We start from the raw sequence: 17,867 nt of genomic DNA, 5'->3' as shown, positions 1-17,867 counted from the left end.
CCCAATGAGTGACTAATTTTAGTCAGTGCCTTTTTTTCCCTCTTCTTATCTCCTGGTAACTTTGCAGTGGAGGTAAGTGGTGGGCAGCCTTACTGCTGCAGACCAGATGGCTTTTTCTCTCTGTCTCAGAAGAGGGAAACAGTGGATTGTATTGGAGCATACATAATGCTGCCCTGTCTCCTGCTACTGGTAATAGCAATGTGATTTGTGGGCTGTGTGGTTCTAAAGCTTGTGCAGTGAAGCTGAGGGGAGGCTCTGATGTGAAATGAACTTTCTGCTGAGGCTCTGCTAAAACAGGCAGCACGTGCAGGTGTGACTAAAGATTGTCCTGGTCCTGCTGGAGGCAGAGCTCTGCAGAGAACAGCACCAGCAAAGCCACATCTTGGTGCATCCTTTGGCACAAGCCGGTCTGAGGGAGGAGGATGCTGGAACCTGCCATGGAGATGCCATTTCTGACAGGCGGGTGCTTTGGTAACTCAGGGATCATGGGCACAGGGCCGCTGCCAGCAGCCAAGCGCTGGAGTGCGGTGTTGCTCTGTGTAGGCAAACTCCAACAAGTGGCAGGTGAATCGAGAAGGAAGGCGGACTGTAGGGGTGATGGGTGTCAGCGTTCAACTTTTACAATACAAATTCTGAAATCAGTGTTTTGCCAAATACCATGTATTGGTAGACATGGTTGGTACTGTTCATAGGGGCTTTTGTTTTAGGGCAGGCAGAAGGGAAAGTGGATAAGGATCTTTCTGCATGGGTTTTTATCACATGGGGGGAGGCTGCAGCATAAGGGCAGCACTTCAAGCAGAAAGTGTCACTCAGCACAACCTTTTGCTGTGGTTCGTGGGTCCTCTGCTGCTTTCCTAGACAGCTGCAGGGGGACGTGGCACACCTCTGGCACCTCCATTTTCCAGCCCCAAGGGGCCGTGAGCCCAGTACTGCTGTGGCCTGGATGTTTGAGGCAAAACACCCCAGCAGAACTGTGTGAGATTGCAGTATTTGGGAGAAGGCTCAGGGTTAGTTTTGTGGCTGCTATGCAGTACTGACAACTAATAATTTTTGGGATTATTTGTACTGCCTACCTTTCAAATTTTATGTTACCATGATACCAGCGTATTGTCCATTATGAGAACACAGTTTCAAAAAGAGGGCTTTGTTATTGTGGTTATTGTTATATTATACAAAAGTCCTGTAGAAGGGTTCACATGGCTGGAAAACCTACTTCCATTCAGTAGTTAAATTAGGATTTGGAAATACACGTATGCCAGGTTATTAGTGGGCTCTTAACATGAGGGAAATACTGACATGCTTGAAGTGAAAAGTTAGTGTTTATTTATTTGTTTGCTTGCCTCTTCAACGAGCCCAAAATTTGGGGGAAGCTTTAAAAACTCCCCAAAGCCACTTTTCCCTCTGATGTGTGTTTTTTACTTTCAGAATTTTCCTGAATAAGGTTTCCTTGCAGTGGCCAATTGTTTGAGATGCTTCCTCTGCTGAAACAACTTGTGTCGTGCTTGTTTAGATGAATGATCTCTTGGAGGATTAATGACTCAGTCTATAATAAAGGCTCATGTTTCTCCCTTCTTCTCCATGAGTTTCTTCTGTGACATCATTTTTAGTGCCAGCAATGTAGATTAATTACATAGGTTTTTGAGGTAGTCATGCAACCAATGTTAAAATAACTGCTCACCTGTGCAAATTTAGACAAAATAGCATAACGATCTGGAGAGGAAAGGCTTTACATCATGTAATTGCTGATCTGGATCCTAGAATTTTCTATATTGGTTTAGATATGCCCCTTTATGCCCACACAATAGTGAAATCAGTAGCTATAGAACATCCCTGTGGTTCCTTGTAACATTTATTTTCAAGATTATCAGCTGTTATAAATTCATTGTTAAAAAAACTGAAGACACTTTCACAAACATAATATACTTGTGTGCATTCCTGTTTAGATTTTCAAATCAGCAGTTGAGAAGCTGCATTTAAACTGCTTTACTTCATCTTAATACTGAGAATGTTCTTCAGGTCATTCACAGCTGCCCATATTGAATTGTGGTCAAACTCCTCCTCTTTTGTTCAGTTACAGTGTTTCCAAATGAGGAGAGGCAGTAGGTGCTTGGTTTTAAACTTAAACCTGTCTTTTGTTTTCGAAAAGGGTAAAAGCTTTTGTGCTTTTCTCCCACGCCTCAAAGCCTATCTCCACATCAGAAATACTTCAATACTTTTTGGAGGGTTCATATGGCTTCTAGAGCAGATGGAGGAAGTTTTTAAGGTTCTCTTTATTGCAGTGCACTGTATGTCCTCCCGTGAGGTGGGAGCAGGAGGCTGGGGCTACAGGAAGGATTCGGGGTGACTGTGTGCTCAGAGGGAGCAGCAGTTCAGGACTGGCAGAGCTGTCCATGCACAGGGACCCATGCCGGCCGCTGCTGCAGCCAGCCAGGCGTGAAAACATCAGGGCCCTTGTCATGCCAGGCTTGGCAGACCTGGGGTGATTTTAACCTTGGTGGCTTTTTATCAATTTGGTTTTATCTGGCCTTCCTGAAAATCATTTCTTGCAAGTGTTACAAAACACATAGATACACTTATTGCTGACTCTTAGTTACTGATGAGCTTCCTGTTACGATACTATTTAATACCTCATAATCTAGAACGCGTTTATTTTTATTGCACATCTGTGGTGCACGTATTTTACGGACTCATTGGGGTTTGGTTTTTTTCAGAGCCAGGAAAGGCCATTATAATCATCTTAGATTCTTCATTAAGCATGCTGGTATACTTGTGTTTGGAATTTCTGTGCATCAGTTTCAAGGTTCCTTTTTAGCTACAGTTTTCTCTTTAAAAATATATTGAACTTGGTTTAAGATTTTGAGTTACAGGGAGCTCAACATGCCTTTTCTTGGTATAGTTATATAAAATCTGTTAAACTGTGCATTCATTGCTAACCTGAATTATCCAATGTATTCTTTCACAAAATAAGTCTAGTTATGCCTTTCCTGAAAAAAAAAAAAAAAAAAAAAAAGGGGTGCAGAGCTATTTACCCATCTGAATTATCTTCCTTTGTAGATACTTTGATCAGTGCAGATCTTGACCTTCTTTGGGAAGAACAAGTTTGGAGTGTCTTAACTTTCTCACAATAAGGCACATCTTTAGATCTTGAAATTTATCTCCTAGATCTCTGCTGAATCTTTTCCTAATTTCACAGACTTAGTCAAGTGTGAACACTGTGTTCAGGTAATTAATTTACTAACAACATATGCAGATCAGTACTCAGTAGGATACTAGGACATGGCTAAGGTAGTTTACAGTTTGCACTGGAACAGTGTGCTAGTGTAGCCTCCTGAAAGCAGGCCTCCTAATTCCTGAGCCACTGCTGTGCTGAGCTGCCTGTACTTCCTCCCTAGGTTAAGGGTTTTTTTACTCTCAGTATGAAGAAAGTCACCTCCAAAATCCTCTGAACCTGGAGGAGCTGGAAGTAGATTTTGGTTGTAATAACCTGTATGATTCATAGGCCTTATTTCTTCCTTTCTGCTTGTTTGTTTTTTAAGTGTTTCTGGAAATGGAATCTGTGTCATTGTCTTAATAGGTATTTACATTCAAGTGTGTGTGTGTATTCTACTTTAATCTCTGTTTATAATTAAAACACAGGTTAAAAAGACTGTCTGTGATTATATATTTGTTACTCAGAACAGGAGTATACAAGATTACTGGCATTTAGTGTGAGGATGGTATAAGTCTAATCATTATTTTAAGTAAAGTTTTGTATGGTTTTAATAAACTTAACCTAGCCTGCATCACTTTGCAGTTTTTGTAGTTTTTGAAATGCTTCTATCTGTATTAAATGTTGGTTGTTTTTTATTGTAACACATTGTTGCTTAGATCATCATCCTAGTTTCTGGTTTTGTGGCCCTGGTAGTATTGCCCAACTAAATGGAAAAAAGTAGGGAAATTGACCATATTCCTTGGAGTTTGGTGTTGTTGCAGGTAGCCCCTAAAATCAATATAGAAGAACTTGATAAGAAAAGCCATATTGTGTCATATTGTTTACCTCTGAGGTAAAATGAAGCTTATGGACATGTCCATTATCATTTTGGTATCCTACATGTATTCTAAAGCTTTAAGCTACAGAAGTGTTGGTGTCAATTTTCTGCACTTTGTTTAACTTTTGAACTTCCATAGATCAGGAATATTTTATTTGGACACTTGCATTCCTAAATAAGGATGCCCTGGATATATTAATTACAGGTCAAGTGAAAACAAATGAGCAGCCCTATTCTAACATGCATTTATGGAAGATTAACTATCCCATGTGGAAAACTCCTTGGCAACTAATTCTGTTTTGGAGTGCTAATCTTGTAAAGCTAGGAAGTAGCTCAGTAACCTTCTGCTGGCCCATCATCACCCTCAGGGGTGAAGCAAAACCCTTAGAGATTAGCAAAGCATCTCAGGCCCTTCAGCTGTGAGATTGACACCACCCAGATAAAGCTTTGCTGCCCCTTCCTGAGTGTTTCTCTTCTGTTGTTGTTAACAGTGTTAATGCTCACCCTGGACTGGGTTGATTGAACTTGGTTCTCATCAAAGATAGTGGGAAAAAGAGGAAAATTATTGTATGTTCAGATGAAGTTCCTGAGATCTTTCAGAATAGTGATCCCTTCTGGAAAGGCAGCGTCTCTTCCATTTGACAGTCCTGATGGCCCTGCTCCTGCCTCTCCATCCCCAGTGACGTGTTCTTAGACTGCGCGTACTTACCCCTGCACACATTTCCCACCATCCCTTATGTAACTTTGAGGGACACAGTAGTTCTTCACTGTTCTTAATGTTATCATTCAGAGCTGTTCATTCTTGGCTGATAGCAGGCTACCCATGTATTTATGCAAGCAGTATATGGTATTGGATTTTTAGTATAAAATGTTAAAAAAAATTGTAGTACCTTTAATATACAGCTTAGTTTCAGGAGCTGAGTTCCCTGTGAAACAGATCATCGTAGAATCGTGTTCCTGTACCAGTCACTGACAGGTCTCCAACCCAACAAAGGTGATACATCAGAAAAGAAACGTTCAGGAGGGGTGACAGTATAGCCCAGGTGTGTCACCGTGGTTTTGACATGTAATCCCAAATGTAGTAGCTGTTGTAGGTTTGAACATCTTGGGAGATACTGGGGTGGAGGCTCTCTAAACCCCAGTGAGTCAAAGCTAGTTCTGTTTCATATCTTAAACTCTTTTTTTAATCTTTTAGGGAAAAAGAAACGTTGTTGCCTTTTCCTTTTTTATTTTAATTGAAATTTGGTTTTTTAACAGATGGCAGCAAACAAAATACTATGGTGAAAACATAGGAGGTTAGGGGTTTTATTGCTGTTGCTGCACCTGTATTCTCTTCAATGGCCCAGCCCGATCCAAAATGCTCAGTACCCCAGAAAGGGACAGTAATTCTTTTGACTCTGTGATACTCTCTGGAATGTATTCTCTTAGAGGCAAGTACTTCTGGCAATGTGAAGTTAGTGGGATAAGGAGCTAGGTAAAAGGCAGCCTCAATGAGTTCCAGGACCTTTGAAGTCAGAAAGTTCTTGGAGCAGCAGTTTCAAAGAGAAGATGAAGCTGAGAGCGGAGAAAGTGAGAGGGAAAAGTGGTTGTCACCCAGGAACATAACTGGAAAGATAAAGTTGATTTGAGAGAAAGTCATGAATCTGGGGAGGCACTGTCATGCAGAAATATCTTCCTCGATGCTAATACAGTTGCTTCAAACAGCTCATTCTTAGAAACACATTTGAAAATTCCCGAAGATGAAGGCCCAGTGTAGTCAGGCCCAGTTTTGTTTTTCCTGGTCCAGGAGCATTGCAGAGGTTCTACAGATGCAGTGGCAGGGGAGCAGTGAAATTTTCATGTGTTTATTACACTGTTTGAACAGTTTGAGCCAAGTAACAATCCTGTCTGCATTTATGAGATCTGAATCTGCTGCCTTTCTGAATAAAGAGGTACCACCAGGGGGCAACTAGCTATCCATCGTCTTCCTTTTGAGCATAAGCTACTCCTTTCCTGGAAATCCTGGGCAATGAAGGATTTCGACTGGTAGAAGTCATTAAAAAAAAGAAAAAAAAGGTGTTCATTAGTTTTCTTGTCAGTTGTAAAATACATTTGCAACTGCATCAAACAAGCAGCCACATGGGAGAATGTAGTTTGGACATAAAGCTTGTTCAGAATTTGCTGTGTTAAACATAAACATTTAACATCTGAAGTTGTTTTGTAGGTGTGAACCTAAAGGAAAAAAACAAAATGTGAATATGCTTTCAAGATTTATTGGTAATAAGCATATAATGCTATGCTTAGTGCTATGAAGGGTGTGCTGGGTTCACTCATTCAGCTGTGAAAGATTTTAATAGTAAATTCCACTTTCTGCCTGAGAATTAATTAAGAATGAGTAGACTCTGCATAGGTTGTATGGTTTGAAATAGCTTGTGATTTATGTGGACTTTTTGATCTATTGCAGGTTCTTCAGCAAAAGCACTTGTGAGCTTAAAAGGTAAGAAATTAATATGTTGTTTACTTGTACCCCATCTGACTTTCAGGTGTACTTAGTTTCTGGCTTCAGAAAGTTCAAGAAAATCACAGGGTTTTTTGTTGAAATATGATTGGGTTTATTGTAGGTGTTTGTAATTCTGTAGAATAATAATCCTTGGCAGTTGAAACTACATATATTGTGGTGTATTTAGACATTGCTCTTCTGGGTGAAATTCCTGAAATGTGTTTTTTCTTCAAAAGTGCTGCCTAGGCATCAAGTTTGATGAGAAGATAGGGGGTAATCTTTCATCTCTTGGGGATGAGATACGGGAGAGATTCTTAGTGAGAACTGTACATGACAAAATTTACATTAGGAAGGCATTTCACAATTTCATTGTATTCTCTGTCAGCAAGTTGTGGGCTAAATAAAAAACCTGCTGCTAATGTTTTTTCTTTGAAATTGTCTTCATGAACATTCATACAGATTTTCAATACTTCTAATTTGCCCAGTAATTAAAGCTTCTTTATGTATTACAAGGCTTTTGTTACACAAGGAAGAAGGCATGGTCTGTTGAATATGTTGTAACTAATGCAGATTTGTTGCCATAAAATTTTATTTACTTAGTGTACACCCACTTAATAATTGTCTAGAACTAGAAGGTGTCTGTGTCCTGTAGGGCTTTGTTTTGTTCAGGTTTCAGTTACAGCCGTAGTACCACTGTTGATGTGTCAGTCTGACAGTGGAGGTAACTGATTCCAGCAAAGGAGGTTTCAAGAAACATAGACATTGTCACAAGTGAAAAATATGTTTATGTTTCTCCTTGTACTGAAAACCTCCTTCAGTTTTTTTTTAATTAGTGTTAAGAACAATTTAATAAAAATACTGAAATCTAAAATCTGTTTGTTACTGAATTCAAAGATGTTGCAAGTAAAAAAATATTTTAGTAGTCAATGATGTTATATTTGATTTTGGACAGTAGTTATGTTAAAACATACACATACGTATATGTATATTAATGATGTATTTTCTTCACAACAGAGGGAAGTTTATCCAGTTCATGGAATGAAAAATATAATTCTCTGCAGAAAACACACATTTGGAAAAGCAAGAATGCTGGTTCTGCAGTGGAAATGGTAAGAAGCAATAAAAAGCTTCAGGATTAGTAAAGTATCATACAGTGAAACAAATGCAAGGATCAGAAAAAAAGGCTGAGATTTATAGTTTTGTAATGTCCAAATGTGAAACTATGTCCTTCACAAGCACTTTGCACAGTTTGCATATGAGATGAAAACACATTTTATAAATGAATAATCAAACAAATTAAATTGCTGACCTCGTTCAAGATAGGTCAGAATAATTTCCTCTCTGTTTTTTTGTAAAGTAAGTGCTGTGTGAAGTATTTGTACTGTATCTGCCACCTTGAGCTTAGGAATCACCAGTTTTGGTCAACTATTTTTGTATGTCATGAAATATCTCACTTCTAATTATGGCTGAGAACTGATGCACAGAGGAAAGGAAGGGAAAATGCCATAATGCACTTCCATCATTGTGCCTTCTGGGGTGCAGATTTTAATAAAAGTAAGGGACTCTCAGTGAAATTTGTGTATTCTGAGAACTTTCATAGGAGGCCTTGCATTAAAGAACAGCCTTGGGATGGGGAGATGAAATGAGCCTGCAGCTTCCAATGGGATGTCTGGTGTTGGGGTTGACCATTTCACTCTTGTCGTTTGGTTTTGCTTAACTGTTTGTTTCTTGTTCTGTGATCTTCTCCTTGGTATTTATTATGGTAGGATTCATACAGATGCACATATACACACATGTTGCTGTGTGTTTATGCTGGAGAACGTAAGGTCTACAAAATGCAGTTCTAGACAGAGACCAGAACTTTGTGAAGACCTTAGTTCCTGCAGTTCATGTCACAGTTTTCAGCTGCTCCCCAGGAATGCCCATCATCTCACAGAAGCAAGCTTTACTGCTAACTTAGAAGATCACATGTGCTAAAGACCCAAAGTGACTGGCTGTAACATCTCTATAAAAGCTTAGTCAATCTTTAGGTATGGTGACTGTAGGATGTAAAAATACACTGTCAAACTCCGAATGTAGCACAGTATTCTGTAGAAAGCTGGGGGAAAGATCAGATCATAGTCTGATATCTTGGCAGTGACCCACGTTGCTGAGATGTGATGGAGTAGTTTGAGTTTACTGAATGCTGAAAGTTTTGATGACATGTTGTACACGTGGTTGAAAAAATCTTTCCAAAAATGCCTGACCTGTTTAGCTACCGTGGATGATGCCTCTTTGCAACACTTGTTATTTTGCTCTGGTGTGAGGCATAGCCTCATTTTGGATAGTTCTTTGGAGCAGAATTTGGCAGTTTCTGTTGAGGGTTGTAAAACAGTTTGCTTGGTCTGGATCATGATGATTTGGTTACCTTGTCAATATACAGTTCCTCTGTCCAGTGTGTGTCTTTCCCAGTTTGTAACATCTACCAGGAATGAGTGTTTTCTTCTGTGTGCTGCATATGCTTAGATGTCTATCACATACAGAGCACTTCTGTTACTTAAATACACTTGTGTAGTTCTTTTTATAAAATAGATATACTTTGGAGTAAGAGAGGCACATTTCCTGGGAAAGCCCCGTGTTCAGATGGCATGGGGCAGACAGATCTTTAGCTGCCACTGATTAATTTAATAGAAAATGTCTTTTCAAGCAGTTAACCAGTCACAAATGTATTAAATATCTTTCTTAAGTGTAAATGCTTGTTAATTTTATTTAACAGTGTTGGTTTATTTTGTCTCTGACTCCTATGAAGGGCTCGTATTTGTCATTGGTATTCTTCATGTTGTGAGTGTTACAGATCTCATACCTCTATCAATTTGTAGCATTTTCATCATTGCACTGAAAGAAGTCAAATCTGCATTTATTCTGCCTTTGCTCATTGCCTTTGTAAGAAGTATGAGGGGTGTGGTCTTGGGGTTCTGTGAAAGAGCCCCATTTCAGTCATGGCTGGCTCCTGTGCTGGGCCACAGAACCTTCATGGAAGGAAAAGGAAAAGCTGCTTCCCCTCAGCACTGACAGCCAGTCACAGGTTGCTCTTTCGTCCTCACTGAAAGCAGGAGTCTTTTGTCATAAGGTCAGATGTTGAGGAATAACTAAATGAATTTTTTTCATGACACATTTGCAATATCATTTCTTGGTTTTAGTCATCCTTCTAATTCTTTCTGAGCTATAGCAGTACACAAGTAAATTTCACTTAGCATAAATTCTAAATTCTTTTTTTTGAGATTGTCACATAACTTATTCAAGATTTAGTTTCTTCAGACTCAAGCTTAGCATTTTGCTATGTAGATACTTCCAGTGAGTTAAAAAACCAACACACATCACTTTATTAGAAAATTCTTGCTAAAATTCTGTGCAGCTGAGAACATACAAAACAAATACAGTGTTTGAATAAACCTTTTTTTGATCCAAAATTCAAAACAAATTGTTTAACAGATGTACTACTTATAACAAGGCAAGCTAGGATACACGAATGTTTAGACACCTAACTCTAATGGAAACAAGTGGGAGTTAGGCTCTAAATACTTCTGTAAAACTGGGCCAGCACTATAGTAATGGTTATAGTTAGAATTGGAAAAGCCTGGAATCTTGAACTCCTTCTTCTCTGTCCTTAGATCTCTAAGTGCTAGGAGGCACTGCTGATTGTGGACTGTGTGCCTGAAAACCAGCAGGTGGCAAGAGAAGAGGCATTTCATTCCTCTCACTGTGTATTCTCTGCATGATCAGAGAAATCGGGGTTTTTTCTTGTAATTCATTCCTAATTTTGTTTCTTACAGCCCTTCAGAAATTCAAAGCGAAGTCGACTCTTCAGTGAAGAAGATGACAGACAAATAAACACAAGGTCACCCAAAAGAAATCAGAAGGTTGCAATTGTTCCACAGGTACCTACATACATATATGGAGATATTTTTACCAAAAAGGGGAACAAGCCTATCTGGTTTAGTTGAAAATTGGAATATATTTGCTTTCCAAGTTGCATTTTTGGTTTGAATCTTCTGAGGAAAGCTGTTGCTAGAAGTAAGCCACAATTCAATCCTTACAGCTGGTTTCCTCAGTTTGTTTGTGGGAGTACCTTTCCTTTGTGATCCTGGTCATGAACACCCAGAGCTAGAAAGAATTCCAGACTAATTTCCCATCATGCTCCTGCAAACAATCATCTCCTGTAGACAGCATAAATTTATTCAGCTTCAGTTTAAAACTGCCTAAGTTTCCTGCACTGATTACATAATGGAGAAGGCTGCTATAGAATTTAATGTATCCCAACAAGTTAGGCACTTGCTCTAGATTTGTAGCCTGTGTTCATGGCCAGCTTTACCTTCTTGATTCTGTAATGCTGAAGTCCTCAGTTCAAAGAGTTTGTTTGTATCCTCCCCTTGATTGTCAACTCCTTGATACGGCACGAAAGAGCAGCTGTAATTTGTCAGCCTTTATTTGCTATGAGAGAAAGGGCAACATCTCTTAGTGAATTGGCTCTGTAGTACCTTTGTCATCCGCATCACTTCTCTGTGCCATCACCATATGAACCTGAATTTACTTCATTGAAAAAGTACTATTTGAATACTGGTCTGATTTGCCTTCTTGAGCTGTGCTGTGCAGTGTCTGATGTGAAAAGCTTGGCACTCACCATTTAGCTGGGTCCGTTTTGCCAGAGCTGAGAACCATGACATTTCTCTTCATTACCATGATTTCTTAAGAGTACAAACACTTGGTAATGTTCTAAGCCCAGTTGTTTTGTGCTTAAATGTCTGATTCAGGAGGTCCAATGATTGATAGATAAATATTTGTGAGGGATTGCAGCTGTTGTAGTTCACAGATCTTGCTGTCCCGCTAGGCTTTGTTTCCTGGAGTTCCCGTGGCAGAAAGGGGACTTGTATCTAGTGCAGCAGGAGCCAGCAAGGTGCCTACCTTATGCTTTATCCTGTTATTGCTGCTACTAAAGTCCAAAATACTTTGAATGGTTGGGGAAGGATAACCATTGATGATGGTATGGGGACCCAGTTTAATAGTCTGAAAAAGCTGTTATTTTTTGTAGAAACGTTTTTCTTTCTGTCTATTAAGACAGCCATCCTTGGAACAAAATTACAGAATTATTTTTTTATTTATAGTCTTGTTTAAACGTGGGTCTCTGTATTATGCAAGCAGTTTAAGACAGTGTCTTTTCTCTGATTTATCAAATAGCTGTCAAATGTAGTTAAAACTTAATTGCTTCTGTCCATGCTAGTTTCTCTTGCAGTTTTCTAAGCAGAGACACTGTTCAAAGCTTTGGTTGTTACATTCCTCTGCTGGCTTCATCCTCAGCTTAAGAAGAGTAAGCAAGAGTAGGAGCTCTAGTGCAAATGAGGCAGGTGCTGTTGCTGGCATCTGAGCTGCAGCACAAATTATGCTCACCTGAGACAGTCAGTGGGGCCTCAGAGTTTTGGAGTGTGTATGTATTTTAGTGCCATGCTGTTGTTACCAATAATGTGATTTTCAGTGCTGGAAAATATTTCTGTTAAAAGAGCTTTGTATGGAGATAATTGTATTGATCCTGTTAAAATTTGCGGTCTGTTCTGTTTGATTGCGTTGCTGATATAATGCAGTAAGGGCTGTTATAGATCTGTAAGAAAAAAATTGTCATGAAACAATATGTGCAGAATTTAATCAGAAAAACCTATTTTATTTGAATACTGACAAATACTAGACTGTGTTTAACTGTTTCTTTTTTTTACTACATAGAAGTTTAGTACAACAATGTCCACACCAGAAAAGAAAGTATCACAGAAGATTGGTTTACGGCTTCGTAACCTGCTCAAACTGCCCAAAGCTCACAAGTGGTGCATATACGAATGGTTCTATTCAAATATAGATAAGTATGTTTGCTTTGTATAATTGCCTCTTATTAGTATAGAAACAAGTAATTTTCTGAAATTGAGCTGTGTAGTTCCATACATTGGTTAGGTACTCCAAAGTTCATTCTTAAATTATTAGTAACTGAAAACTATTTTGTTTATTGGTGGTAAGTTTTTTTCTTCTTTCCACTGAGCAACATATGTGCTCTTTGTTGTTTGCAACTAGCAACTTTAGAAAGTCTTCTATGGAAAGCTTTCCTTCATGGATATAATTTTCTTTTTATCACCTCTGCCTCTACCAGATACCAGATTTTATTCATAATGCTCTTAGCATCTGAAGCAGGAAGTAATCAGAACACACAGACTTTTCTGAACCCTTGGATCAGTGTTATACAGAGGAGATAGGAAGGACACTGCTTCTTCATAAAGTGCTGCTTTTCTAAAAAGTGTATATGTTGGTATGAAATATTTTTTCCCCATCATCCTGTTTTTATTGTGATCACTAACAGGGCTTCAGGCTGTGTCTGTTCTGCTGTTGTCCAGATATCAGCATCTTTCTTGGATCTCCTAATGTATTTCCTAGACTGTTTCTGCAGTTTGTGCCTTGGAGTTTTTGGCACTTGTTCTCTTAATGCCACTAGCACAGTGGTGTGAATTGTTTAAAAGAACCAATTTAATTTCTTAAATGTAAAAAACATTATTGATGAATGGAGTCTTAAAATCTACTCTGGTTGACTAACAGATGAAACACGACTATTTAATATTCTAAAGAATGGCTTCAGAATTAACAAGCATTATTTTGCAGAATGCACAAACAAAATAATTACTGTTTTTCCTTCCTATTTTAATCACAATTGCTGTAGCTTTTTTCCTTAACTAGGAAGGCAGTCATAGCAATAGAAAAACATTTTGGTATATATTCATCAGAAGTGGAAAAATTAGATGTCCATTTTAGTTAGTTTTCAATTCATCATCTCTAGGATTTAATTCCTTTGAAAGAAGTAGTCTTTTCATGCCTTTCCCCCCCCCTTACTTGAAAGAAAAAATGAACAAAACAAAAAGCCCAAACCCTACTTATTTCTAGGAGTAATTTTATTGTGGTACATTTTTAATGATGATTTTTACAACAGTCCAAGAATTTTTAGTTTATTCTTAAAGAATTGTCTGTGAAACTTTAGGTCTGTCAGTAGACTAGAATTTGAGTTTAGCAGGTAATTCTGAAAACCGCTTTGATAGTTATCAGTGTATGCAGTTGTGGTGGGTTGACCTTGGCCAGACACCAGGTGCTCATCAAAGCCACTCTCATCTGGACATGGGACAGAAAACGTAACAAGAGGGTCAAAGGCTGAGATAAGCACAGGGAGAGACCACACCAGTTACTCTCATGGGCAAAACAGACTTGATTTTGGGAAATTAGTTTAATTTATTACCAATGAAATCAGAGTAGGGTAATGAGAAATAAAACCAAATCTTAAAAACACCTTCCCTCCACACCTCCCTTCTTCTCAAGCTTTATTCCCAGTTCTCTGTTCTCTACATCCTACACCCCATAAGCACAGGGAGACAGGGAATGGGGGTTCTGGTAAACTCATCACACACAGTCTCTGCTGCTCCCTCCTCCTCTGGGGGAGGAATCCTCACACTCCCATGGGAGCCAGTCCTTTACAAATTTCTCCAACGTGAGTCCTTCCCATGGGCTGCAGTTCTTCAGAAACTGCTCCAGTGTGGGGCCCTTCCAGGAGATGAACACCTTCAGGACTAGACTGCTTCAGTGTGGGTCCCCCACGGAGTTACAAGTCCTGCCAGAAAACCTGCTCCAGTATGGGCTCTTCTCCATGGGTCCACAGGTCCTGCCAGGAACCTGCCCCAGTGTGGGCTTCCCATGGGTTCACAGCCTCCTTTGGGCACCCACCTGCTCCAGCATGGGGCCCTCCATGGGCTGCAGGGGCACAGCTGCTTCACCATGGCTCCATGAGGAGTCTCTGCTCTGGTGCCTGGAGCACTCCTTCCCTGACCTTGGTTTGGTGTCTGCAGAGCTGTTTCTCTCAGCTGCTCTTACTTCTCTGTCCTGCTGCAATTGCACAGGGTTTTTTTCCCCTTCCTAACTATGTTATTGCAGAGGCTCGACCACCATCGCCGAGTGGTTCAGCCTTGGCCAAGGGTGGGTCCACAGTTGGTTCTGCTGGATATAGGAGAAGCTTCCAGCTGCTTCCAGCAGCTTCTCGAAGAAGCCACCCCTGCAGCCCTCCTCTGCCAAAACCTTGCCTTGCAAATTAAAAACAGCTTGTAATGCTCATAAGATACGATCACGTTAAGATATTATAATATGGTTTACTAAGAGACGGTATATCTTTGGAAGAAAAACTTCGATCTCTCTTGTTTGGAGTGATACAATTCAGACTTAATGAGAAGCTTAAAAAAGTTTAAATTGTAGAGTTGTCAACAAAATATGGCTCACTGTACAAGTCTCTGAATATTTTAGTTAAGTTATTGCATCCAAAATTGAAATAGTCAAATAAAATGCTGTGTCTGCTGTAAGTTTTTGAAATATTTTTATTTCTACAACTGTCATCTGCAGTTATTAGATTACTGAAGCTGTTTCATTTGGATTCTCTGTACACTGCTGCAGAGGACTGTTTTTTGTGAAGTCCCATTGATTTTGGACATGCAGAGACTTCTGAAGTGCTACTTACTACTATAGTGATCACAGGCCCTGAGCAGGTGCACCTGTAACTTGCTTACATCATTTTCCAGAGCTTCTAAGCTTGTGGATGCTGTGGGTTTAGAGTTTGCCTCCTTAAGGACAAGTGTTAGTAAGAACAATCCAATACAGGTTATCTTTCTCAAAAAAAACCCCAAAAAACCCAAGCAAAATAGTTGTTCTTTATACAGATATCTTATGTTAGCAATAGTAAATATGGATAAAATGAAACTCTTGTATGCTCTTCCTTGTCTGTTTCCTGAGCCTCATTGATCATTCTTTGTGTTTTCCTTTCACTTCATGCCACAGTTGCAGATCCTCCGGCTGCAAAACTGTTCTCTTCCATTCTTGCCCGAGTCTCCTCATATCTGTGCATCTTTCCCCTCTCCTGCCACCCCAGACACTCAGTTGAAAGCAGTGTTGCTTCCAAGACCCTCTTTGTTCTGTGCTTGGGTATATTCTTCTCCAAACCCCAGTGCCCTGCAGAGGGTGGAAAGAAGCAGCTTTATCCAGGATGCAGTTATCCTTTTGTTCTCGCCAGGAGGGATCTTTTCAGTTGCACGTAGTCTTTAATGATTAACCTTCTGTTAGATGGCATATCTGTTGCTGCTCCCTTGTCTCCTGAGCCTAAGAAGGATGTGGTACTACAAAGAAAAAGGCAGTCATAGAACAGAGATAGAGATGGGTCACAGCATCAGAGAGAAATTCCTGAGTTGTGTAGGTCTGTTCTCTGAACTGTCACTTCTCTCATACTGATCCTCTGCTTCACCATGGGGTCATACAATAGAAGTCTCACCTGTACAGCTGTAGAGAATGATGAGTTGGTTCAATTTCCTGTATTTTGGAACCCTCTGTTGAGAATCTGAGTTACAATTGAATGAATTGATGAAAAAAGGTACTGTCTGTCTGTTTCTCAGTACCACATTGTCCTTCCCTTTATTCTCAGTATTTCACTCTCTGGTTTCCTTCAGTGTGTTGCAGTATCCCCCTGACACTGAGCTGGCTCTGCTGAAGTTCCATTTGGTGCCTTTATATACATTACAGAGCAGGATGAATTACGTGTGTTTCTCTGTAGTGACTAGAGAGAGGAACATTTTTAAATGTCAGTGATAGTAAGGTTCAAAGAACAATAGTCCTGGAAACTTCCTGATTTTGTTTTTGCCTGAATTTATTTCAGGTTAAAATTGTTCTTTGAATAGGAGTGTCTCATTTATGTGACTAATTTATACTATTTTTTCAGTGTACTTCTTATGACGGATGTTTTTTGAAATCTCGTGACAAAAGTTTACCAAGTGTGGTTAACATAGGACTAATTATGTTTCAACAGGCCACTATTTGAAGGAGATAATGACTTCTGTATATGCCTGAAAGAATCTTTTCCAACTTTGAAAACCAGAAAGTTGACAAGAGTAGAATGGGGGAAAATCAGGCGATTAATGGGAAAACCACGGAGGTAATTTTATCTTTCTTTTCTTTCAGCTAATACCTACATGTAATTTTGATGTTACTGGAATTGTTTATTTTAAAATAATTTTGCATTCAAATAGTAGAACAAAACAATATCTTAAGAGTAGTAAAACTCATTTTATTAGGTGTTCTCTGAGCACCTCTCTTCCCCCACACACCCTATTCCTTAAATGCATGTGTCCATGTAGTTCTCATGAGTCTATGCTTGAAATGTTCTCTTCCCACTCCTGATAACTGGGTGTCCAAGCTAGGATGTGTTGAAGTTGTTATTGTATCTTCTATACTGCAGTGCTTCCTGGCCTGGGAGAACTGGCCAATTTTTCACTATGGGGTTTTTTTTTAAGTCTATAACTAGCTCTTCATGGGGAAAACAAGTGCACATTTTCACCTCGTTTATTTTATTATTGTTTTTAAATCATTTTCTAGATCTTCAGTTTTTCCTAGATTAGCTATCAAAACAGAGAAAAGATAGAGTCACCCATAAAATACTGTCCATCTTAGAGAAGTAGCCAGAATTTAATGAAGGACATAGGGTTTTTTTCTAATCTAGAATTTTTAATTCTTAAACCCTCTGATTCAGCTCAGCCTTTTCACAAAACCTACACAATTTAGCCTAGAGAAGGCTAAGGGAGGATCTCATTTTTGTGCATAACTATTTGAAGGGAAGACACAGAGAAGATAGGGCCAGGTTTTTTTCCAGCATTATCTGGAGACAGGAAAAGAGGGAATGGGCACAAGTGAGGTGGTAGAATCTCCATCCTTAGATGTATTCAAAGGTTCTCTGGACATGGTCCTGGGAAGCCTCCTGGAGGTGATTCTGCTGGAGGGGTTGGAGGAGATAACCTTCAGAGGTCCTTCCAAACTCAACCACCCTGTCATTGTGTAAGTAATGTTTCAGAAATAAATCAGCCTTTTATTTCTGTAAATGCAAATACTAAAGCACTGAATCCATTTCTTCATAGATTGCTGAGTCAGATTATATTTTGCATGATGGAGACCATTTCACCTTCTGTACCTGCAAACAACATAAGTAAAAACCATCAGTCAAGGGAAGGCAGCAGAGCCAGCTTGAAAACAGCTCCTCTTAGGAAGATGTTCATGTAATTTGAGCTTAACTTAGATAGCTTTTCATTCCTTTGTTGTCATGCTTCCCACTGAGAGAGAAATGGTGTATTTGGAGGTTAAGTCATCAGTTTCTCATTTGACTTTTGCCAAAAGTGGTTACCTCTCTAAAAGATCAGCTTGCCTCATTCAGCAGTCTGGTGGACCATTGATAAAACTTCAGAGTCTTAGAATGGTTTGGGTTGGAAGAGACCTTAAGGATTGTC

At 39.4% G+C, this 17,867-nt stretch overlaps 1 protein-coding gene across 1 annotated transcript in view; it reads left to right on the top strand.

Annotated features, from left to right (window-relative positions):
- Positions 1–17,867, top strand: part of LIN9 (lin-9 DREAM MuvB core complex component) — a 39,084-nt gene that overhangs the window by 3,303 nt on the left and 17,914 nt on the right. The window contains exons 2-6 of the mRNA XM_039569882.1: positions 6,472–6,504; positions 7,522–7,616; positions 10,320–10,424; positions 12,259–12,392; positions 16,400–16,525. Coding sequence (XP_039425816.1) covers positions 6,472–6,504; positions 7,522–7,616; positions 10,320–10,424; positions 12,259–12,392; positions 16,400–16,525 — 493 coding nt within the window. The remainder of the gene's footprint in view (positions 1–6,471; positions 6,505–7,521; positions 7,617–10,319; positions 10,425–12,258; positions 12,393–16,399; positions 16,526–17,867) is intronic.

This window comes from Corvus cornix, chromosome 3, assembly GCF_000738735.6.
Source record: "Corvus cornix cornix isolate S_Up_H32 chromosome 3, ASM73873v5, whole genome shotgun sequence".
In the NCBI taxonomy this organism is placed as follows: domain Eukaryota; kingdom Metazoa; phylum Chordata; class Aves; order Passeriformes; family Corvidae; genus Corvus; species Corvus cornix.
Note: the sequence above shows the minus strand (reverse complement) of the source record. Positions and strands in the feature narration are given on the sequence as shown.